Genomic DNA, 23,975 nt, shown 5'->3' on the forward strand with positions numbered 1-23,975 from the left:
CCTTGGTCTGCCAAGCGCCACAATATTATTCTTAATGATTTCGCACAAACCAGACAAGAATACAACAATATGTCCGTGAAACTACATTCATACTATTATGAATGAATTGTGGTTTATTTGGTAGTATATCGTAGTGAAACTTATTTTACTAACTGCACCAGTACAGTCCTGAGGCCAGCCCACCTCCACCCCAATCCCAATCTCGGACTTCTGGTGTAGTGCCCTACCAAGCCCACAAACTAGAATCAGGTGCCCACTCCGACAAGGTTAATTGACCCACATGGTGACAAGATATCAATGACATGACTTGCAAATCAGTGATAGAATGTCTAACTATAAAGTAGTGGGTGGGTGTCATGATTTCAAATCAGGACAAAACTGGCTAAAATGTCAGAATTGCTTTCATTCAAGAGAGTATAGTAATATACTTTACTATTACGCTGTTGTTAATGTCTTGCAAGTATGAATTACACTTACAGTATATTCCATATGCATTTACAGGAAAATCCTGTTATATATAGGGCTACTTCGGCTACTTATACTACTTGCCTGCTTATTCACAGCTTCAAACACAGCTACTCACAGCTGCTTATTCAACTTCAGCCCTGTCTATCTTAACTTAACTGTTATGCTAAAATTAGGAGAGCTTATTTAGGATTTTGGGAAGTTGGGATGTGTACAGCCCCAGTACGGAACAGAAAAAATGTTTAAATGTTTATGTTTAAATAATTTAAATGGCATTTTTATCAATAGTCATTTATATGACAACGTACATTATAATTTAAATAATCATTTAAATGACATTTTTATTTAATGAATATTGTCACAAAACATTCACCATAAAAAAGTCGATTTCATTCGTCATTACTGTGATTAGCTAATTCTGAAAATATCATGGATAACTATTTTGACATATATTTCTTAATAATATCTTGATGTGCACATTAATGATTTTTCACATTGTAAGCTTTTTATTTTGTATTTTTTGCATGTTTGTGTGCTGCTGCGAGTCTCTGTGTGTATGTAACCAGCAGTGTGAACCTGCCTCTGTAGGTGTATGTTAGTATCTTGATAAACCGCCCTATAAACAGTTAAATGCTGTGCCATTGAATAGATCGGGTTTTTGTTGGCCAACAGCACGATCTCTTTCTGCTGCCTCAAAAATGCAATGTGCCACCAATAAGGCACCTGACGGGACCTCATTTTAACACCAAGAGCTAAACACCGCTCAGATGGGTGCAGGTACATTTGCTATTTAAATGAGGTGGGTACTGTGTGGGTGAATGAGAACTGCGTTGGGCTTATGTTAGTAAAGTCACTTGAGCCACGCCTGGCGCCGCTTTGCGCTGGGTATAAAATAGGGCCCTACTAGTCTCACCATACCACCCCCTCCTGTACACAGTCTTATGCTGCACTAGGGCTGTCACTTTTTAAATGATATTCAACCATTTGTCAACCATTAGACCGTTTGGTGTTGTTTGCTCCATACAAATGTGATGTTGTACAGGCTGTTAATAAAATACCGAAAAGAATAATTCTGTGTTTTTTTTTCAGGGGGGCTGAGGTATTCTAATATATGCAAATTAATTGCATGACATTTGAATTTTGTTTAAAATTGATTTTTGAAAAATGTGACAGCCCTACTCTGGACCAAATGTAGCAAAAGCCACACTCAGGGAAACACACCACCAGCCTTACTCCCCATGTGCAGGTTACCTTGTCCTGCTCCTGACACTAATGTAGCGACTCCATCAGGGTCAGTAACCTTAACGGTGTCACTGATGGCCCAAAACCACAGGGCCACACAATGTCCTCAGTATCCTCATTTAAAAGAAGGATCCAGTAGATAATGGAAAATATAAGCAGATGAACAGTCCAGTCCAGTGGATGCATTTAATTCAATATCTACAGAAAGGATTTTGTATATCCATCCATCCATCCATTCTCCAACTGGCTTATTCTTCTGGGTCACAGGGGGTCCAGAGCCTATCCTGGAAGCTATGGGCACAAGGTGGGGAACAACCCAGAACAGGGGGCCAGCCCATCACAGGGCACATTCACACACCATATGGGCAATGTTAGGAATTCCAATTAGCTTCAGCATGTCTTTGGGGGGAAACCCCACAACGACATGGGGAGAACATGTAAACTTGACACGTAGCCCAGGCAGAAACTTGAACCCAGATCCCACAGGTGTGAGGCAACAGTGCTAACCACTGCACCACCATACCGCCCCAATTTAGTGTACATTATTCAGTTTTATTTTAAATGGGAACTTTCAGGAATAATGTTTCCTATAAAGTTCACATTCGTAAATGTTATTTCCATACAGTAAAGATTTCAACCAAATAACTGCAAAGTTTGGGTCATACTGTTATTAATTAAACTGAGTTTGACACCCCTGCTCTGCCTTTTTGGGAATAGATAGAAAAAGGTGTGCAGTAGACATGTCATACTAAACAAAAACTGCAGTTCAGGTTAGGTATTTAAAACACCAAAATGGAAGAGTACTTTGATTTGGACTTGAATATGAGCCTTCGAAGGACTGGAATCCCTTCTAAGGTGCCTTCTGATTTGTATCTTCTGATAGTTACAGATGATTACAGTACAATTATCTTTCAATTCCTGTAACTATAGGACATTAAATAAGAAAGATACCTTAAACATTGCTAGTATTAAAAGTGATTAAGAGTATGAAGAGGAGACTATAATTGCAACAGGGTTATCAGTAAGAGCTGTTTTAACTTTAGCGATATCTAACAATCTGTTTTATTTTGATGTTTTGTTATTTTTTTTATTTAAGGAAAGTTTGAAATGCAGCTGAAAGGTGAAAATCATCCATGTTCTGGAAGACTGGAATTCCAGCACCTAAGCTCATGGTACACAGTGTGTGATCCTGACTTTGACCTGCAGGATGCAAAGGTCGTGTGTCGGCAGCTGGGCTGTGGGATCCCTGTGGAGGAGCCCAGGGTGGCTGCATTTGGGAAGGGGGGCGGGCAGGTGTGGTCAAAGAAGATTAACTGCACAGGAGATGAATCTGATTTTCGTCAATGTTTGAGATCATCCACAGAGGAACAGAACTGCACTCATAAGACTGACGTGGGACTGAAGTGCTTCTGTAAGTTAATTTATTGTGCTGGGAAATGGTTTACTAACATAGATAGTAGACAATTTGCTAATACAGTGGTACCTCAGAACTCGACCTTAATCCGTTCAGAACTCCAGATCGAATCCTAAAAAGTTCGACTTCTGATTGAATTTTCCCCATAAGAAATAATGGAAAACCAATTAACTGGTTCCCGGCCCCAAAAAAATTACACCTAAATATGTTTTTTTTTAGCATTTAAACACAAAATGAACCGGATAAAACAAGAAGAGCATATACTGTACTAAACACATTTATCAAAACAGTAATTTGTAAAGTAAGAAAGTAAATGTATCCAAAGAATGTGTAAAGTTAAAAAAAAAACAAAGTGTCCTACCCCGATCGTCCACTCCTTCCGTGTGCCACGCCCCCTCTTTAACCCCGTGTGGAATCCCCATGTGATCAGATGTTTCTGGTTGTTGTCATTAGTCCTCTGTATTTCCCCAGTCTGGTCATTGTATTGTCCGTCTGCGTTTTGCCTGCCTTACCTGTAATTAAACCCTGTATTCCCCAATACCTTGACGTCTGCACCTTTGTCTCCATTCCGTCCCGGCTCGGCACAACAATGTTATTATAATTAAATGTATGGTTTATTATTAATATTAAAATAATGAATAAGAAATCCTTATTTTAAAATGTATTTTATTATATAATAATAATTACTGTTACTGTCTATCATTGTTTAAATGTATTTTTACTGTCTAAATGTATGTATTCAGCTAGTGTAAACAAGCATGATGCTATCACAGCGAATATGTGAAGCTGAGACTGAAGCTTTACCCTTTGTTTCCGCTGAGAGACGTGGCGCCACTCATTTCCCCACGCGTACAAGTTATCTTAGGTCGGTGTTCACAGTTTGACTTCTGAGATTCAGATCGAGTTCTAGGTAATGTTTTTTCGAACTGGTTGGTTCGACTTTAAGAAATTCGAGTTCTAATGAGTTTGAGAACTGAGGTACCACTGTATTGTTGAATGTTGCTAATTATACTCTTCAAATCTCTCTAATATAAACACACCAAGTGAAATAAATAATCGCTGTTACATGGTGATATTCTGTATTTGCTTATTTGTTTTTCTGTTATTCCACATCCATGCTGTATACAGGGTACACAAACTCCAGGCTGGTGGGCGGCCCTGACTCCTGCTCCGGGAGGGTGGAGCTGCAGTACCTCAGTGAGTGGGGGACAGTGTGTGATGCATCCTGGGATATTAGAGCAGCCAGTGTCCTCTGTCGACAGCTGCAGTGTGGGAGCGCTGTGGCAGTGCCAGGACAGGCCTGGTTTGGAGAGGGGAGGGGCCGCATCTGGGCTGATGTGTTTGAGTGCCAGGGGAATGAGACACACCTCTCCCAGTGTGCTGTGTCCTCACGGAGTCGAGCTGCATGCTCTCATGGATGGGATGCAGGAGTCATCTGTGAGGGTGAGCACTGTACTACAACTGAGACTTGTTCAAAAAATGGAATAGTAATCTGGGCTTTTTAATGAATTATGTATCTAATATGCATTATATATAACAGTTTAGTTTAATAGAAAATTCACTGACAGTGACTGCTGTATCCACAGGGTTTAAATCTCTCTCAGCTCTCAATGGGACAGTACGACTGTCTGGAGAGAGTGGCTGTGAGGGTCAGGTGGAGGTTTACTACCAGCTGACCTGGAGCAGAGTTCTCATGGACTCCTGGAGCTTCAGGGAGGCCTCTGTGGTCTGCAGGCAGCTGGGCTGTGGCTCTGCAGTGAGGTTGTACAGCTCCTCCCTATCTGGAACAGGGGACAGTGATGTGTGTCTGACAGGGTATCAGTGCTCTGGGAATGAATCTCACTTGGTGAACTGCAGTGATCCACACAGACCGAGCTGTAGCTCTGGTCCACAGGTGTCCATAGAGTGTTCCAGTGAGTATACAGTAGATTAGTTATCATAATGCATGTTTAGAAAATCACATTTAGTACAAAGTCTAAAACATCTTATAGATAAACAGCTCTGATATCAGATGGATGGATGGATGGATGTGCAATTATGAGATGAAAGATAATCAACAAACAACCTCCCTCTGTCCCTCCTTCTCCAGAGCACAGGTCCATCCGGCTGGTGGGTGATGCTGGGGGCTGTGCAGGGAGGCTGGAGGTGCTCCACCAGGGCTCCTGGGGGACAGTGTGTGGAGACTCCTGGGACCTGAAGGATGCTCAGGTGGTGTGCAGACAGCTCCAGTGTGGGACGGCTCTCCGTCACCCAGTGCCCACCTTCTTTGGACCAGGAACTGGACCCATCTGGCTGGATGAGGTGGACTGTGAGGGGAATGAGACGTCTCTGTGGGACTGTCCTTCAGCACCGAGGGGACAGAATGACTGTGTCCATAAAGAGGATGCAGGAGTTGTGTGTTCAGGTGTGAATATTTAACATTAGGGCTCTTGATCACAAGGAAACGGAAAAACATCTATGATGAAAAGATTGATTACAGACATAGATTATAACTATTGAGTTTTTTAGTTTAGTTGTATCATTTTAGGTAAAGGATTTTAAAAAATTTGACAACAACCAATATTTATGCAAGCAATTTAATTGTTTCATTCAACATCTATGAATTATATAATATTTAAACATATTTCACTGCTATTCTCTAAAAATGAATAATTGTTCACTTATTTTACGGTATTCCGTAAAACTCTCTGTAGAACATAAAGAAATCAGACTGGCTGAGGGCTGCTCTGGCCAATTGGAGGTTTTCTACAATGGCACATGGGGAAATGTGTGTTTCAATCAAATGGAGACAAACACAGCCAGTCTGATATGTCAACATCTCAACTGTGGAGAGAGTGGGACCATTTTTAGTACAAAGTCTCGGCTGAAAGGAGCTCTGAACTGGCTTGATAACCTGAAATGTCGCCCACATGACTCCACACTGTGGCAGTGCCCGTCCTCTAACTGGGGAGACAATAAATGTGGTGAAGGTGAAGTGGCTCAAATCACCTGTGAAGGTAAATTACCATATTCGTTATCATTATTGGGCCACTTTGTTCTAAGGTGTATTAGTTGAAATATACATTTTTTATTGCATAATTTTGCATGACAATAAGAACATTTCAATAATTCTTTCTTCATTTTTTTTTTCGTGTGAAAGGATGTTCTGCTGCTTCCAAGGACAGACCATGTTCACGTATGTTCAGTTATTACCTGCCCAGTGTTACATGTTTATCAGTCAGTAACATCAGTGAGAAATCAGTCCCAGCTCTTCACTGAACTCTGTCATCCTCACGTGTCCTCTGCCTTCTGCAGTGCTGATAAATCTCAGTCTTTACTTGCTCCCTAGGCCACCCCCCCATGAGATTGTCGGGGGGCAGTAGCGAGTGCTCAGGGAGGGTGGAGCTGTGGCATAACGGCTCCTGGGGGACAGTCTGTGACGACTCCTGGGACTTGAGAGACGCCCAGGTGGTCTGCAGACAGCTGGGCTGTGGGACAGCACTGGAGGCTCATGGGAACTCTGCGTTTGGACAAGGAACTGGCACCATTTGGCTGAATGAGGTGAACTGCAGGGGTGATGAGCTCCACCTGTGGGACTGTCCTCACTCTCTTCAGGTCCAGTGGAACTGCAGCCACAAGGAGGATGCTGGTGTTACCTGTGCAGGTGGGACTGGGTCTGCAGACAGACTGTATTCTCAACATTATGGCCTTATCTCTTTTACATTAAATAATTGTAGAAAGATATTAAACTCTCAGAATGTTTATTAATAAATTTTAATGCTTCAATTTCACAGGTTCATCGCTGTATAAGGCCACTACAGGTGAAGTTGATGAATTTAATGTATAATGTTGAGGAATAAATCTAATTTATGATTAATTCTATTTATATATTTATCTCCATTTACTCATTCAGGGATTCCAGCAGCATCCACAACAACAAAAAAAGGTATAATTTTTATACTCTGTTACTCAATTTTGACTTCAATAAGTGCTGAGAAGATTAATGTTTTTTTTTTTTTATTGCATGTTCATATTTTTGTTTAGGACAATTATTTTGCCCTGTCTCATGCGTGATGTACTGAAATCTCTCTGTCAGTTCCTCCTTCAGTTGTACCCTCCCAGAAAGGCATGTCCATTTCTGTTGTGGTCTCCCTGGTACTGGGAGCTCTTCTCTTCCTGCTGCTGGTGATAACAGCTGTCCAGTTGTACCAGAACAGAGTGCTGAAGAGAGGTACTGAAAGATAGAGCTGTAGGACCTGAATGGTGTATCTGAATGGTTCATATAAAATCTGTTATGGTGAAACATTGGTGAATCAGTAGTATAATTCTCACTTGCCACACAGGAAGCCCTCAATTCCCCGCTAAGGCAATTTCTCTTTGGAGAAGATGTGTGGTTCAACATGGTAGAACACTGTCCCTGTGGCAGGATGGTTGGAATTTAAAATCATGTGGTGGCTGACTGATTTCATTGATTAATCCTATTTGGTCCACCTCCACAGCTGTGTACTGTGGTGTCACCCCTCTGCAAAAGGACATTTATGAGGAGATAGAGTACAATCTGACCTGGGGAGAGACTTTCAGAGCCCCTCGTGAGGGTGAGTTCACCTTATTGACCTCTGCAGACTCAGATGAACAAACTTTTGCAGTCACAAAGTCACACATATAGGTAATAGTGAGAAGTGAATTAAAGTGGGACAGTGGATTTTCAGTCATTAGAGGTATATTATTAATACAACTTAATGAGATTTCTGGAGAAGAATATGCATCATTATGTCTACCTGTGTCCTTCCTGCTGATTTTTTATTTTTTACTGTGTTATTAGAGCTCAGAAACCACATGAGGGCATCATAGCTGCATTGATGTAAAGCCCTGAGGGTGAGAGAGTAACCAGCCAATAGGGAGAAAGAGGATGTGGACAATATGAGTGTCAGTCAGCTTGCCTGAGCATGAGCATTAACCACTCTCACTTAGTATTGTGAACCGTCTATTATAATACGACCCGTATTGAATCGATATGGGGCACGATTTCTCCCATCTTTTCATATGCATCACTTCATATATATATTCTAGTGTGTCATGGTGCAGAGAATAACATAGAACAAGTGAAATCAAATCAATTATCAAATGAGTGAGTCCACCTTTGAAACATGCCAGTGACTGACTGAATAGCTGCTGCCGAAACAGAATAACTTTTTTCACTTTAGGATATATTTTCTAGGGAACATTTGCAGTCACTAATTGTTTCCATGTGTTTGGGACGGGCGGAATGTTATGTTTGTTATATTTTTGTTTTTTAATATCTGATTGTGTAGTTTTTAGTGCTTTTGTTATTTTCTCTTGCAATAAAGCACTTCAAACTGTACATATTGATTTCCCCAAGTTACAGAATCACCCTGGAGGGGGGGGTGGATGCCCCTTATTTCTCCACCTCTCAGGTGGCACCTGAACTCTAACACATCATGTCTTTAGTCAGAAACAAGTAAAGGGAGCTTCATGCAGAGTCTCCCTGAGCACAGGACTGACTGTCTCTCTCCTTCACAGGACGTGTCCTCTCTGAGGAGCTGCCCTCTGGGTATGAAGATGTGGAGGACAGTGAGGGAGACCCCCTTTCAGGTAAGGGGCTGTACTCTGTGAATATGGCAGAGTTACTGTTTCAGTTAGAGCTGGGAAATGTATTATGTTAATACAAAGTGTTATAACGCATTATAATTTTTTTGATAATATTAACACATGCCAAATATTGATATCCAAGTGAGAAAATAGTATTATCAAAGATTTATAATAGCCACGTATTATATTCCTTCCTGGTTGCAAACAACATGAAAGTTTAGGTTATGACATTGCTCAGGCTCCTGTAATTCAAAGCTAAAATCAAAACATTCAGTTAGCATCTTATGGGGAAGCTAATGTTACCTGGGGCCTGTATGAGGAAGCAGGATCTGTTGGTTAGCTAGATAATCTTTTGCATTTAAGACAGGGGTGTCAAACTCCAGTCCTGGGATCCCAGAGCCCTGAGTAGCTTAGTTCTTTCCCTGTTCCACCACAAATGATTTAGCTCAAGAGCTGTGTGGTATTTAAAACAAGGAGTTGAATCAGGTGTGTAAAACGAGGGTAGACCAAAAACTGTGCAGGGCTCCGGCCCTCCAGGACTGCAGTTTGGCACCCCTGATTTAAGGTATCCCAGTTGAAATGAATCCTAACTTCTTTCATTTGCATTTCACCTAATTGTCTTAATTAAATCTAGGGCTGCCGCGATTTCTCGACGTCAATATTTTAAATTGACGCATCGTTTTTTTATTACGTTAATGAAATTGCCATTACGATTTCTAAAACTCTTCAATTCATTATAACAAATGTTTTCCTTTAGTATCACTACTTAAGTTCAGTGGCATATACTACATGGCACGAGCGCCTGAAGAGAAAACACAGAGATGCCATACTGGACCACCAGAATAAGCAAAACCACCCTAAGTGTTGTCAATTCATGTTTATAATATTACCAAAAGTATAGAGAGCTTTTTAATATCTTTTGTCCTTGTAGCTGCTAAACACACACTAAATACACTAAATAAAAGAAAATAATTTGTGAACGGAAATAAAAAATGCTTCCATGATTTACCAAAATAGTTGCATGTGGCATGCTCCCCTTACCCGAATTTAATAGGCATAAATTTACATCAAATTAATGCAGATTGCTAACTTTTGGGTGTCACAATATGCATCTCATTAATATTTTAGGCATACTACTAATTTGCTTAACGAACTGTGGGTAAAATAATGTTGAATACCCCATATCCATTATCTAAAACCCTGCAATAACACAATTTGTTGTTGCCAAAATAAACTTAACTTAATGATCTATTAAATTTTCTGGAGGAAAATTAATTGTTTACATTATTTGACCAATCAGTGAAATAGTCGATAGATTAATCCATAGAAAAATAGTCATAAGTGGCAGCTGTCGCGATTGGTCAACGGGCGAGCAAGCGCGGTGTGGGAAAGCAGGATTAGGGAGACCAGAATCCAAGGGCAACGGGGTTTATCAGGGAGAATAGGCAGACAGGGGAGCACTCGGTAAACAACGTCAATAACAGACCTGGGGAAACAGACTTGAATGCGGACTGAAATACACAAGACAAGCCAAACAGGAAACAGCTGATCACAAATCAGGAACAGACACGGGGTTAACGAGGTGGGCATGGTCCACAAGGGGGCTGGACGGAGGGACGTGACAGAACCCCCCCTCCCCCCCCCAAGGTGGGCACTCCAGGCACGCCTCGAGGGGAGCGACGGACAGAACGAGACCGGGAAAACAGGACCTGAAAAACAAGACAAAAGCATTACCGGGGCACAATGAACAGAACCAAAACACAAAACAAGCACAAGGGCAAAAGCCAAGACAGCACCTGACGGGAAATGCAAATACCCCATATCCATATCTGGCTGGGATCAACCCTTCTGGGGTGATGGCAGAGGAGTCCTCCTCCTGGAGGAGTCTTTTGGGGCCATTAGAGAGGTCCTTGAGGGGTCCCACTCAAGCTCCTCCTCTCCCTCCATCAAGGGGGGAGGAGCGGTGTTCTGATAGTCTGGGACCTCCTCCAGCAGGAGCCTCGGGTGAAGCAGAAGGTGGGGGCAGAGCTGCAGCAGCGACCTCGGGTGGTGACGGAGGAGGCGCCGGGACCTCGGGCGGCGACCTGGCTGGTGGGACTAGTGGAACTGCAGGAACAGGCAAGATGGGTAGGTCAGGAACAGGCTGGATGGGCAGATCAGGGACCTCTGGTGCAGGTACCTTGGGGATGGCAACGCAGCAGGAACCTCAGAGGGCGTTGCAGGCAGAGTCTCGCTGGGCGGCGCGGCAGCGGCCGGTGCCTCGCTGGGGCCGGTACAAGCAGATCCGGAACAGGCATCACAGGCAAGTCAAGAACAGGCGCCAGCGGGACAGGCAGAACAGGTGCCGGAGGGACAGGCACAACAGACGAGTCAGGGACATCAATAAGAGCCACCAGGGTCGGTGCCATAAAAGCAGGTGTTGCCCCTTTAAGAGCCCTCGGGATCCATAGGATAGCATCCCACATACTGTAGCTCTGGCCTCTTTATGGGCAAGGCGTGCCTCCCAGAAGGGATAAGCTGCTAGTGGTGGCTGCTCTGCGGCGGCCAGGCAGGCTTTTAATACCTGCGGGGGCGACGTGGCGGTGATGTCCAGGGGATTCCCTCGATCACTGGCAGGGAGAGAAGCTGCCGAGAGAGAGCATGTCCCCAGGACAATCGTCCTCTGATCTCCTCTCCTTCTTCTTCCTCCTCCAGTGGGTGGCTGTCGCGTGAGGTTGCTCCATTTCCGATAGGAAAAACAACGTGGGTAAACAACGTCAATGAGAGACCTGGGGGGTATTCCATGAAGCAGGATTAAGGGGAAATGTGACTTATTTCGACAAGTCAGTCTTACTTAAGTGAGAGTTCCGTTCCATCAACGTGTCTTACATGAATCCCCGCTGATTTACCATGGTAATTTATACCTGCGAACAAGCCTGGTCCGGACCAGGCTAACTGTCTGGCTTAGTTTAGCGTTGTCTCAGAGAACGTCCGACATGTGGGAACAGATTGACATGACATGATTTTGTTTGAGTTAGCGGGAGAATGAGTCTTGTATATACGTATATAAAAAATGGAACCCTGTAGTCAGTGCTGTGAGTAAAACCAAGACGAGAAAGCAGAGAATAAAAACTTTTTCTTTTCTGAAGTAAAGCTCTGTGTGATACTTCCATAATATGGAGAACAGAGTTGAGATTGTTACATAATCAATATAATAAAGCCTATAAAATCACGTCTTAGCATTCCAATTAATTCCAAAATAATTACAGTAAAATCCCTTTATAGTGGACTCGATTATAACGGAATATCGTCTATAACGGACGAGGTCCGTTGGTCCCGGGGTTCTGTCGATATATGCTGCCTTGTTGAAAAATGCTACCGTAGTGCTAATAGATAGCCCTAACCCTAACTCTTACCCTAACCCTAACCCCCCAAAACCCCTTACCTTAACCCTAACCCTAACCCCTAAAACCTAACCCTAATCCCAAAACGGTGGAACTGCACATGTGCAGAAAGGCTCGATAGCACGTCTCGATAGGTAGTCTTTTTCGACAGAACACCGGCAAAAGCGACCCCAAAGACACTCTGGCGGAGTTACTTATTCTTGAAAACTGTCATTTAACTGTTTACTTGGCGGAGTTTTTGGCAATAAGCCAGGGCAGGATCAGCCAGTCTGGATTCAATTTGCAGTCTGGACGCGGAAAGGTGAACATCTCCTGCTCTGACTGCAGCTGGGCGGGGCTGCTGCGCGAGGACTGTCCACCTGTGAGTGCCTTGGGACAGGAGGGGAGCCCACGGCAGCACCCGCTGCTCGGTGAGAAGAGCAAGAACGATACGTGCTTCCACGTCAGAGTCTCCAAAAGTCTCCAATAACACTATAAAAAGTCGCTAGATTTGTCGCTAGTCGCTTTTTTGAAAACGAGTTGCCAGAGAGGTCTAAAAACTCGCTAAATATAGCGACAAAGTCTCTAAGTTGGCAACACTGTATCGTTCATCCATTTATTTGGGCTTCTTAAATATTGCGGGTGTGCGCACTAAGTGAGACTATACAAGTCTGTCTTGAATGAACCTTGATTAATTAAAACTGAACTGCGTTCGTGGAACGATGTGAGGCTAAGTTTAGAGATGGAGGTAGGCTGAGTCTGACTTTTTTTTTTAGCTACTTTCATGGAATACCCTCCTGGTGATAAAAGATACACCAGCAGACTATGTTGATGCTGGTGGGCAGGACTCAGGGCATTTCTTTGGTAAATCATAACATTCACCATGTTTCTTGAATGAGTCCATGGTCATTTATATTTTCAGTAATCCTTAATTTTCTAATTGTTTTTTTTTTTTTTTATTATTTTCAAGCGTTGTTTTTGTTATACACATTTCACTATATTATTTGGAAGGTATTTTTTTATTTAAACCACGCACTAGAATTATGTTCTATGTGAACTTAGGGTTACTATGTGGACTTTTAAAATCTATTAGAGCGTTTTTTTTTTTTTCAAGTGAGACAAGCAGTAACTCTAATAGTCAATTGGCTCCTGTGTACTGAGGTCTCTCTTTTTCCCAGGTTCAGGGTTGATGGTGACAGGACACACAACAGAGAACTATGATGATGTTGAGGGTATAGAGCAGAGTCCACATGTTTTACCAGGTCAGTTTCTCATTACACACATCTAATGGAGCAAAGTCTCTCCCTCTCATCATAATGCTCCTCCCAGATGGTTTGATCATCTGTATTCTATTATTTATGAATAAAATAACTCATTTGGATGTGATTAACATAGGTTGACATTATTTTTAATCATTTCATCCGTGCCTCTCACAATTAAACTAATAAACTTAATGTCTCTTGCTTAAAGTACAACTACTCTCACTTCCAAGTCCCAGTTACAGTTTGTCAATACCCTGTGTCCCCTAAACTGTCCCTGTAGGTGAGAGAGCCTTGACCACACTGCCCCCTGGGGAGAGCCTCCCTGACCCCAACCAGATTGAATATGATAATGTATGGGGAGGAGCCTCTGCAGTTGAGGAAGGATCTTTCACATAGTTATTCTTCAAATGAGCTTTATTTTTATAGCAGCATCTACCAGATCATCATTGCTATTCACATTTTTATGATATCTAATATTTTTGGTTGAGGTTTTTTTGTTATATTATTTTTTACAATAAATGCAATTAGTTTTTTTGTCATTAAAACATTTTATACATTATAACGTGATTAGGTCACAGTGGTTGTCCACCTGCAAAAAATATTTTAAAAAATTTGACCCCTATTGAATTTTCTGATTGTGTATGTTATGTTAATTATATTTTTAAATTAAAATGCAAAATTTGAAATTAAACTCATGATTTAAAAATGTTAAGAAATGGTTGATAGAACTGCTCCCAGAACTGTGGGAATTTTAATATAAAATGTTCCAAAATTTCCCAGTATGTTAAATACAGGCACTCCTCTACTTACGAACTTTCAACTTACGAACTTTCAGACATACGAACGAAGAGGACTGTAAGTCCAAATTGTGTTTGTTGGACTTCCGTTTCCTGTCGCAAAATACAATTTTGTTCTCCGCGCCAGTTCCGGGTAGTACAACTTCTGGCCGCTTCTCTCGCCGCACAGCAGCGTTATGCAGCAGCATGGCCCAGCATCCCAGCTCTTTATACTTGTGTGTACCCTTAAAATTATGTTGAATAACGACTTACAAACATTTCAATTTACGAACGGCCATTCGGAATGTAACTTGTTCGTAAGTAGAGGAGCGTCTGTATGTTCATTTCTTATTTAAAATTCATCCACCATCCACCCATCTCCATAACCACTTGTGCAGTACAGGGTTGTGGTGCCTAGAGCCTTTCCCAAGAAACACTGGGCACAAGGGAAAGGACACCCAGGACAGAGTTGTCTCTGTATCTGCCTGTTAGAGCATCACTCTCCTGCTCGGTCTCTGGCTTGGTGTTCCCACCATTTTCTAACCCATGGTTCAAACTCCCCACAATAATCAAATGCATGACAAATATGAGGTATCAATTTCATATCATTAAGGTTTTCATATTATATCCAAAATAATTTATCCTTTATGAAAACAGGGAATAAATCTAACTGTACATTTTGGAGTATTTTTAACACATATTTTGCAATTAGTAATCATTCAAGATTTTTATTTGTCGTATTCATGAATGTAATGGTACATCATCCATGAAATGAAATGATGTTCTATTATGTATTTTTGTTTTTTCTCAGAATACTTATATAGATGACACTTACTATACCTGAGAATTACTTTCATAATAAACATTTGAACTGCAGTTTCCTCTTTGTTCCGTGTTGACTCTTGCACGGAGATAGGAGGGTAAGGGTATGGAGAAACCCTCATGAATCTCAGTCAATCACCCCATGTGTCAGCACTGCTGGCTGGGGGTGGTGGTGTGATGGTGTCGGGCACATTCATGGCACACATTGGGCTCCCTGATAAAAGTGCAGCATGGCTTGAATGCTGCAGAATATCTGAACATCATCACCAGTCAGGTGCCTCCTTCATGGCATCATGGACGTTAAGCCTAAAACAGTGATAATACCCAGTCAGTCCTAGGAAGGCCAGCACCTGGTTTTTGGTGATGGAAAAAGGGCTTCACAGCCTCAGACTTCTTTTTCTTAGGCTAGAGTAGTACCCTTCAGATCGAGATGCTCTGTGCGCTGTGCCATTCTTCGATCACTCCCAGTCACCCCATCTTTTCAGAGGAACTTAATACTTAGTAATAAACAAATGAGTCACAGGGACCTCCCCCAGTACCCTGGTTAAAGGAGACATATGTCGACATTTGCATCTCCTGCATCTCACATCCTCCACCAGTGTGATGTGCAAGGAGGCACAGGGGGCATAAAGAGCCAGGCTAGTTAGGAAAAAAAGGAAGAAATAAAGGGGGCGACATGGTAATACTGTGGTTAGCACAGTTACCACTGAATACAAAGGTTTGAGTCTCTGCTCTGGGTCTGTGTGCGTGTGGAGTTTGCATGTTCTCCCCATGTTGTCATGGGGTTTCTTCCAATTTCTCCCGGAGGCTAAAAACATGCTGAATTGAACTGAGATGGCAAAATTGTCCAAAGGTGCGTGTAAGTGTCCTGCAAGAGCTTGGTCCGCGATCCTTAGTAATGAAAATGGCTGGATGGAGAAAAATTACAAAAGGGGGCAGAGAGGTGGCAGTAGTCCATTTAGGGCAGCCGTCCTCAAAGGTTTCCACAGGCAGCCCATGCATCTACAGCTGGCTCTCTGTTTTCCTCCTCCAGCACCTTCTGCCCTGTGTAGACTTCCAGCTTCAATGGGGAAGATAGTCCTGGCCCGTAATTGGGGCAACTATCATCCATCAGCAGCTGGTGGCCCTTAGTGTGGTTGATCATGAGGAATCCACGGCTCAAAGTAGATTTTTTTTATCTCAAGAGGTTTGACTGTTAAGAGATTGAGTGCTGACTAACATCATCGCTGCTGTCTCTGTATATATAGAGAAAATAAGAACATCAGTCTTCTGATTTGTCACTCCACCTACTTGGTGTTTTCCAGAACTTCCTTTGATAGGACAGTTCTGTGTGTGATTGATGGGTGGGGGCGTGTCCTCTCTGAGGGGCAGGATGATACAAAGCCCCACTCAAACTGAGAGCTCAGAGGTGAATACTGTCATGGTGGGTTTGCTCTGAGGAGAGTTGGTTTGTCCTGATGAAGATGGAGGTCTGCGTGTTCATCACTGATCCCAGCTCCTGCTCACAACGGCCAGTAAGTGCCATGCTCTACCTCCAGTGGTCCTTTGGCAACCAGAGGTAAGGGTACCTTAAATATGACAAGTCTGGCTAAGCAAGTTCTGCTTCATGATGCCTCCCCAATGAACTATGGATTATTTTTTTTCTTCGGTAACGGGTTATTATTTTTTTGCTAAATCTACACATAGATCACAATTCTTATTCTTTTCTTAGTATATTGTTATTGAAAAATAGACCTAAGCTCTATGTTTGCTTTTTTTTCCATCATAGGTGCTCTGCTGATGTTCCTAGCAGCACCACAAAAAGAAAACACACACACACATATATATATATATATGTATTACATGTATTGCATGGATGTTTTGTTTATTATTTATATTGATTGTACTGTATTTGCAGTAGTGTCATCAACTTCCTCTTCCTTTTATTTACATTTTACATTCTACGTCATTCTGCGTTATTATTCTTTTCCTATTATTCTTATAAAAATGCAAATAAAAGACTTTTATATCTAGGACCATGTCTTCTGTACCCACTTGTCCTATACAGGGTTGTGGGGGTTCAGAGCCTATCCCAGAAGCTACGGGTACAAGGCAGGGAATAACCCAGGATGGGGAATTTGGAATCTCCAGTCAACCTTAGCATGTTTTTGAACTGTGGGGGGAATCCAGAGGACAATACAGGGAGAGCATGCAGACTCCACACAAGGAGCTGGGGTGGAGACTCGAATCCTGGTGAGGCAACACTGCTAACCTCTACACCACTGCACCACCCTAGAAGGAAGGATTTCCTTCTATTAACATTTCTTTCTTGGTATAATTTAAACAGACTTTGTGCTAAAAGAATGGTAATAAATTTTACTATGTTGGGGGAGGGCGAGTTGGAGGGCCCCCAGAGTCCCTAGAATTGCCTCTGAATGCAAACGTGTAAGGATATACGTAACAAGGAGTAGAACTGGAGATGTTATACTCAGGTGACAAGAGACACAGGTCACAGTCCCAGGGCATGTGAGTGAATCCCCACACAAAAGGACAGAACAAATACACAGCTTTGACAAACTAAGTCAATTATTAATGTTAATTAGTTCACTGAAAGAATATCACACGATACACAGTAAAAGTTATCTGTAACTTCAAAAAGAGACAGATAAATGAAATTACCGTAACATTTCCTTGTGCCCTTATGCTGTATGGAACAGGCCCCAGTCTCCTTATATGACCCTGTACTTGACAGGTAGGTAACTGGTGGCTGGATATATCTGATATTAACTGTTATTAATTGAACTATTTTGACCACCTAAACAAGGTACCACTGTTAAATTTGATTACTTTTATTATTTGCCAGTTTACTGTTTCTGTTTGTTTATGCATGTCATACATTATGTTATGTCGTGTCATATATATTTTATTTCTGGTGCTGTCATTCAGCTAAAACACTCACTTCAATCTCTGTAAGCTGCGGGGCACATAAATCCTGGTTCAGACTCCATCACAGGGCAGAAGCACAGAAGCACAGACATGAAAGCTGATGTAGAGTTAATCTAAACTGCAGTGTTTTCATGATAATGTGAGCTCACCGAAGGACCCAGATCCACACAAACAGAGAACAGGCAGCTTCTCTCCTGGCAGAGCAGGAGCTGTGAGGGGGCAGAACGACCTTTAGAGACTCATGCTGCTCACACTGACTTCCAGTGGGATGAAATAGTATTGCTTCTTGAAATTTGTGTACTTCAATAAACAGCTTAGCATATACAAGAAGACAAACAGATGAAAATTTGCTGCAAGATTTAACAGTTGTTTTAATAACTACTGTATGTTTCCATTCCTTACTGGTATACATGTCTCATCTTTCTTTCTGAGGCATAAACAGCAGATAAAAATAGAAGCATGTGAATAAAAACTTCCGTGGCTTCCTTCTGTAGCAGGTATGCAGCTGTGATCCGCTCAGAAACCACACTGGGGTCTTACACATGCAGTCAGGCTATCAGGATGAGGGGAGATGCACTCAGTACGAAAAGAAGGAAGGTGATGCATCTGATAACCAGACCACAGAAAGGCTGAACTACATCACAACATCCGCCTGTGCCGCAATCTGCCTGCTACCTTTACTGTTCCACTGCTGCTATCTGGAATACAATCAAAGGAATTTATTAGCGAGTGACACCCACACACTGACAAGTTAGCGAGCAGCCTGCTCACTATTTCAAATTTATCATAACTGAAATCTGCAGGTGGATGGCAGCAAACGGATGTGGGGCAAACGGATGTATAGCGATGTCAGAAAAAACATGCAAACACAGAATATGTGTTTTAATTTCTTAACGGATAAAGGAGTAAATACTAAAAGCTGTGAATATCACTGTGTGCATATCACTGGCATTTCAGTAACCTCTGAGTTTTATCATCCTCCTTATCCCTTTAATCAATATTGATACTGAGGAACTTTCAGGAGCATTCAAGACTTCTGGTTATCAGCTTAAATTCACTGAGACCTGTGATGACAGTGTAATTACTATATGGACATGTAAGGATTTTGTCATTTAAATATAACATCAAAATAAATAGGAATTTTCAGTCTCATGTCTAAATCAGCTAAACAGCATGGTCTGCACACTTGAAATAGAAATTTTGTCTACTTTCACTGTATAGTTTTCTATTTAGCTTATTGCTGCCATCTGTTGAATTTAATGGTGACAGAACAAGTTAACTGCACACCATCTTAAAGTCATTTGATGTCGAGGATTTATCTGATCCGCAGGTCTTTGTGATGTGGCATATGATCAGAGCAACTCTGATGAGGATAAGCAACTATGAAATGAATGGATTTAAGTAAAATTTCCTGATTTATAGTTAACATCTCAAACATGTGATCTTTTGTATGAGAGTATTTCTAAAACTGTAGGCCTTTTAAACTTATTGATGGCGCATATACACTCACCTAAAGGATTATTAGGAACACCTGTTCAATTTCTCATTAATGCAATTATGTAATCAACCAATCACATGGCAGTTGCTTCAATGCATTTAGGTGTGTGGTCCTGGTCAAGACAATCTCCTGAACTCCAAACTGAATGTCAGAATGGGAAAGAAAGGTGATTTAAGCAATTTTGAGCGTGGCATGGTTGTTGGTGCCAGACGGGCCGGTCTGAGTATTTCACAATCTGCTCAGTTACTGGGATTTTCACGCACAACCATTTCTAGGGTTTACAAAGAATGGTGTGCAAAGGGAAAAACATCCAGTATGCGGCAGTCCTGTGGGCGAAAATGCCTTGTTGATGCTAGAGGTCAGAGGAGAATGGGCCGACTGATTCAAGCTGATAGAAGAGCAACTTTGACTGAAATAACCACTCGTTACAACCGAGGTATGCAGCAAAGCATTTGTGAAGCCACAACACGCACAACCTTGAGGCGGATGGGCTACAACAGCAGAAGACCCCACCGGGTACCACTCATCTCCACTACAAATAGGAAAAAGAGGCTACAATTTGCACGAGCTCACCAAAATTGGACATTTGAAGACTGGAAAAATGTTGCCTGGTCTGATGAGTCTCGATTTCTGTTGAGACATTCAAATGGTAGAGTCAGAATTTGGCGTAAACAGAATGAGAACATGGATCCATCATGCCTTGTGCAGGTTGGTGGTGGTGGTGTAATGGTGTGGGGGATGTTTTCTTGGCACACTTTAGGCCCCTTAGTGCCAATTGGGCATCGTTTAAATGCCACGGCCTACCTAAGCATTGTTTCTGACCATGTCCATCCCTTTATGACCACCATGTACCCATCCTCTGATGGCTACTTCCAGCAGGATAATGCACCATGTCACAAAGCTCGAATCATTTCAAATTGGTTTCTTGAACATGACAATGAGTTCACTGTACTACAATGGCCCCCACAGTCACCAGATCTCAATCCAATAGAGCATCTTTGGGATGTGGTGGAACGGGAGCTTCGTGCCCTGGATATGCATCCCACAAATCTCCATCAACTGCAAGATGCTATCTTATCAATATGGGCCAACATTTCTAAAGAATGCTTTCAGCACCTTGTTGAATCAATGCCACGTAGAATTAAGGCAGTTCTGAAGGCGAAAGGGGGTCAAACACCGTATTAGTATGGTGTACCTAATAATCCTTTAGGTGAGTGTATGTAAAAACTGAAGCTGTACTGAAGGCTCTGGATGGGAGGACAAATTCACTGGGTAACGTGGTATTTTGTAAAAGAGAAAAAAAATAATTAACTGTAGTGATTCAATGGCAATATTGCACACTCTTTAATTGCCTCGTCAGCTAAATTTGGAGTATGGTCATGTGCAATATGCTTACAGATTACCATTGGACAAGCAGGACACCTCCCTGAACTGACTGCCAAGCTCCTCTGATGCAGGGACGGATTATGGGTTGTGTGGGCCCCTGGGCAAAACGTTCGTGAGGGCCCCCCCCCCCCGGGAGGCCGGCCACGCAGGCACGGACAGAGCCCGGACCCCGGACCACCCGCACAGTCCCCAAGTCCCCAAGTCGACTACTATCCCATCCCAACTACCTAGCTGGCCAGCTTGCAGCTTGTAGTTGCCCGCAGGCATCTTACGTTAGCAAGATAAGTTTGGTGATAATTAATGCAGCTAGCGAATTACTTACATAAAAACCTATTAGTTGGGAGTTATTGTAGATTACTATATCGAGGAGAAATCTATCCGCAGTCTATCACTCATCCTGCTAGCCCCCCAGATGTAGAGGGTTGAATTTCGGAACGTATTTTAAACCACTGAAATTGTGGCAGCGTATTTGAAACAGCGAAAATAACGGGACTGAATATTGTAAAGCAGAAATAAGAGGACTGAATGTTACTGCTTGAATAAAACACATGGAATATTTTCAACTGAATTTGTTCTTTTGAAATTTACAGTATTTTGAGGCGAAATTAAATGAACTGAATTCATGTGGTTGAATTATAAACATGCACTTTAAAATACGTATGCTTTGGAACTTAATTTTGGATTATTCGATAAGTGTAATTCAACGTGTTTTTTTCATCAACGACTTTTGTCATTAATTTACTTCCACACCCCTCTTGGTCGTCGACTGCGAGTGACGTCACTCCCCATACAATCACGCCCACAGTATAGACCCACCCCTGACCCTTGTAAGACATGGGAAATGCAATTGCAAATGGACTTTGCTTTTTCATTTGAAATGTGGCAGTCAGTGTTCGTTCGCGAAAGCGAAAAAGCAAACGTTAATGCAAAATTTGCAATTGCATTTGAATTATGTCACACTTTTTGCGTCCACATATGGAAAATGCAATTGCAATTCCTTTTGAAAAATGTCCGGGATTTCCCTCCATACTATGGAAGCACAGAGTGAGACAAGTTAACCAGCTGTCCAGTTCATTCGTGAAGCAGAGTGGAAAGTGACCCTTTTCAGCTAATAGAACGCCACCAAGTATGTGAAGGTTCATGTAGCACCTTTCACAGACACATGGTCACAAAGTGTTTTTCACATTAAAACCAATACACATATAAAATAAAAACACAGACAAAAGTGTAATGTAAAAACAAAAAAATAAAAACATTTTAGTTAAAGTCATGTCTGTCTGTCCTGATTCTGCCCTACAGCTTGCATCCGAGTTATGCTTCCCTTTCATGATGTGACAATGTCTACAGAAATGGGGTTTTAGCAGGCATTTAAAATATGCATGGAATATATTTCCAGTTTTATATTCTTCATATAGCCTACTGGTATATGTATATTTTTGCAGTTATAAAGATAACCAAAAAGAAAAATAAAATCAAGGACTAATACAGAAATAACATGAATATGTACAAAAACTAAAAAGGGCAAAAACGTAAACTCAGAATAACCTCCAGCCAGTCTCAAGTGTATGACGGTAGGGGAGCTTGGTTCTTTGCCACATACTTAGCCCATTCAACCACATGGCGGCCTAGGGAGCTGGGGAAGATACTAGAGACATACTAGAAACAGACTGGGGAAACTACGGGAGATGGAATAGCGAGCGACACCTGCTGGCCAAACGGGGAGATGACACACTAAGTAGGGCAAAACCGGGACCAATACTGACACTGTGTGGCATTGTTAAAGACATGTTAAATAAACACTTATTTAATGCCATCAATTTCAGTTTGTAAGCTGCAAACAGACAAGGTGCAGAGATGCATTTACGATATGCACAAATCTGAGTTGCAAGGTAAAGCCAATAGACGTAACTAATCCGGTTTAGTGGCCACACTGACATGGGCAGTTGAGTTAGTCTAATGCCACTAAGCAGGAATGATTTCCTGTATCATTCCTTAATGCAGCAGGGTTGAATGAGTCTTTTGCTGAAGCTACTCAAGTGTTTTATGGAGGGGGTGAGAGGCATTCTCCATAATTGCCAATAGAATTCTGTCATTGACCACCTCCTCCAGACTAGCAAACTGGGAGCCAACAACAGACTCAGCCTTCCTAATGAGATTGTTCAGTCTGCTGGCTTCCTTTGCTTTGATGCCTGCTCCCCAACACACCACAGCAGAGAAGATGCTGCTCACAACAACAGACTGATAAAACATTTGGAGCATCCTTTTGCATACATTGAAGGACCTGAGCCTTCTCAGGAAATAAAGTCGCTTCAGGCCCTTCTTGTAGACCGCCTCTGTGTTGGTCAACCACTCCAGCTTATTGTCCAACGCCCAGGTACCTGTAGGATGTCACAATATCTACATCTGTCCCAACGGTGTAGACTGGGGACGGCAAGGACATATTCTTGCTGAAATCCACCACCATCTCGTCTGTCTTCGTCACGTTCAACTGTAAGTGAATCTCCCCACTCCACCTCACAAAGCAGTCAACCAGAACCCTGTATTTGTCCTCTCGTCCGCTCTCCACACACCCAACTATGGCAGTGTCATCGGAAAATTTCTGCAGATGACGTGACTCAGTGCAGTACTATTGACCAAACCATTGACAGTATGCAAAGTATTACAGCTGTGGTGACACCTATCTCATCAATAGGCCACTGTTAGTGCTACTCCAAAGTTCTATAACCTATGGAACTAAAACGTCTTGGCTAGAAATGTTTATAATGTAATTTTTTTACAATTTCTCAGCACCTCTGAAAATAGGTTTTTGAAAATTGAATGTTTAAAGTTGATTTTAACAAAAAATAGAATAATCACATTCTAAACGGTCTCAGATTATTGGTGCTGAGTTTGTGCTGAATAAGAGCACTCATACCATTTTGGGATAAATGTTTTTTAGATAGGTGAAATATTTCAAAATGTCAATCATATCAGACTACCTCAAAAGTAGCCGAGAGGCCTCAGGTTCGAAAGGGTTAAAATCTGCAGTATAGGTGGTGAAAAAGAAGGGAAGTAGCACAGTTCCCTGGGGGGCCTCAATGTTACTTATCAGATGCTCAGACACAGGGCTCTGAAGTCTGACAAACTGTAGTTATCAGTCCATGTGCCTGGGGGAGCGTCCACCTGCATGTCCTTCAGTTTAGCCCTCAGCAGTCTGGGCTGGATGGTATTGAAAGCGCTGAAGAAGTCAAAATG

The 23,975-nt window shown here is 42.1% G+C and overlaps 1 protein-coding gene across 3 annotated transcripts in view; it reads left to right on the plus strand.

Moving 5' to 3' along the window:
- LOC111838962 (antigen WC1.1-like) overlaps positions 1-23,975 on the plus strand; it is a 40,815-nt gene that overhangs the window by 4,325 nt on the left and 12,515 nt on the right. The window contains exons 3-17 of one of the 3 annotated variants that reach the window (XR_011989650.1): positions 2,804-3,118; positions 4,250-4,564; positions 4,708-5,034; positions 5,211-5,525; positions 5,815-6,117; positions 6,261-6,296; positions 6,450-6,764; positions 6,895-6,921; positions 7,014-7,046; positions 7,197-7,331; positions 7,600-7,695; positions 8,642-8,713; positions 12,380-12,454; positions 13,251-13,334; positions 13,615-13,630. Coding sequence is in view for 2 of the 3 variants with exons in the window: in XM_072710240.1 (XP_072566341.1) it covers positions 2,804-3,118; positions 4,250-4,564; positions 4,708-5,034; positions 5,211-5,525; positions 5,815-6,117; positions 6,261-6,296; positions 6,450-6,764; positions 6,895-6,921; positions 7,014-7,046; positions 7,197-7,331; positions 7,600-7,695; positions 8,642-8,713; positions 10,703-10,837; positions 13,251-13,334; positions 13,615-13,730 (2,624 nt within the window). In the remaining variant the exon portion in view is untranslated. Of the gene's footprint in view, positions 1-2,803; positions 3,119-4,249; positions 4,565-4,707; positions 5,035-5,210; positions 5,526-5,814; positions 6,118-6,260; positions 6,297-6,449; positions 6,765-6,894; positions 6,922-7,013; positions 7,047-7,196; positions 7,332-7,599; positions 7,696-8,641; positions 8,714-10,702; positions 10,838-12,379; positions 12,455-13,250; positions 13,378-13,614 lie in introns of those variants that run through there. The other 2 variants (XM_072710240.1, XM_072710241.1) reach the window with 2 other exon arrangements.

Source organism: Paramormyrops kingsleyae, chromosome 3 (genome assembly GCF_048594095.1).
Source record: "Paramormyrops kingsleyae isolate MSU_618 chromosome 3, PKINGS_0.4, whole genome shotgun sequence".
Classification (NCBI taxonomy): domain Eukaryota; kingdom Metazoa; phylum Chordata; class Actinopteri; order Osteoglossiformes; family Mormyridae; genus Paramormyrops; species Paramormyrops kingsleyae.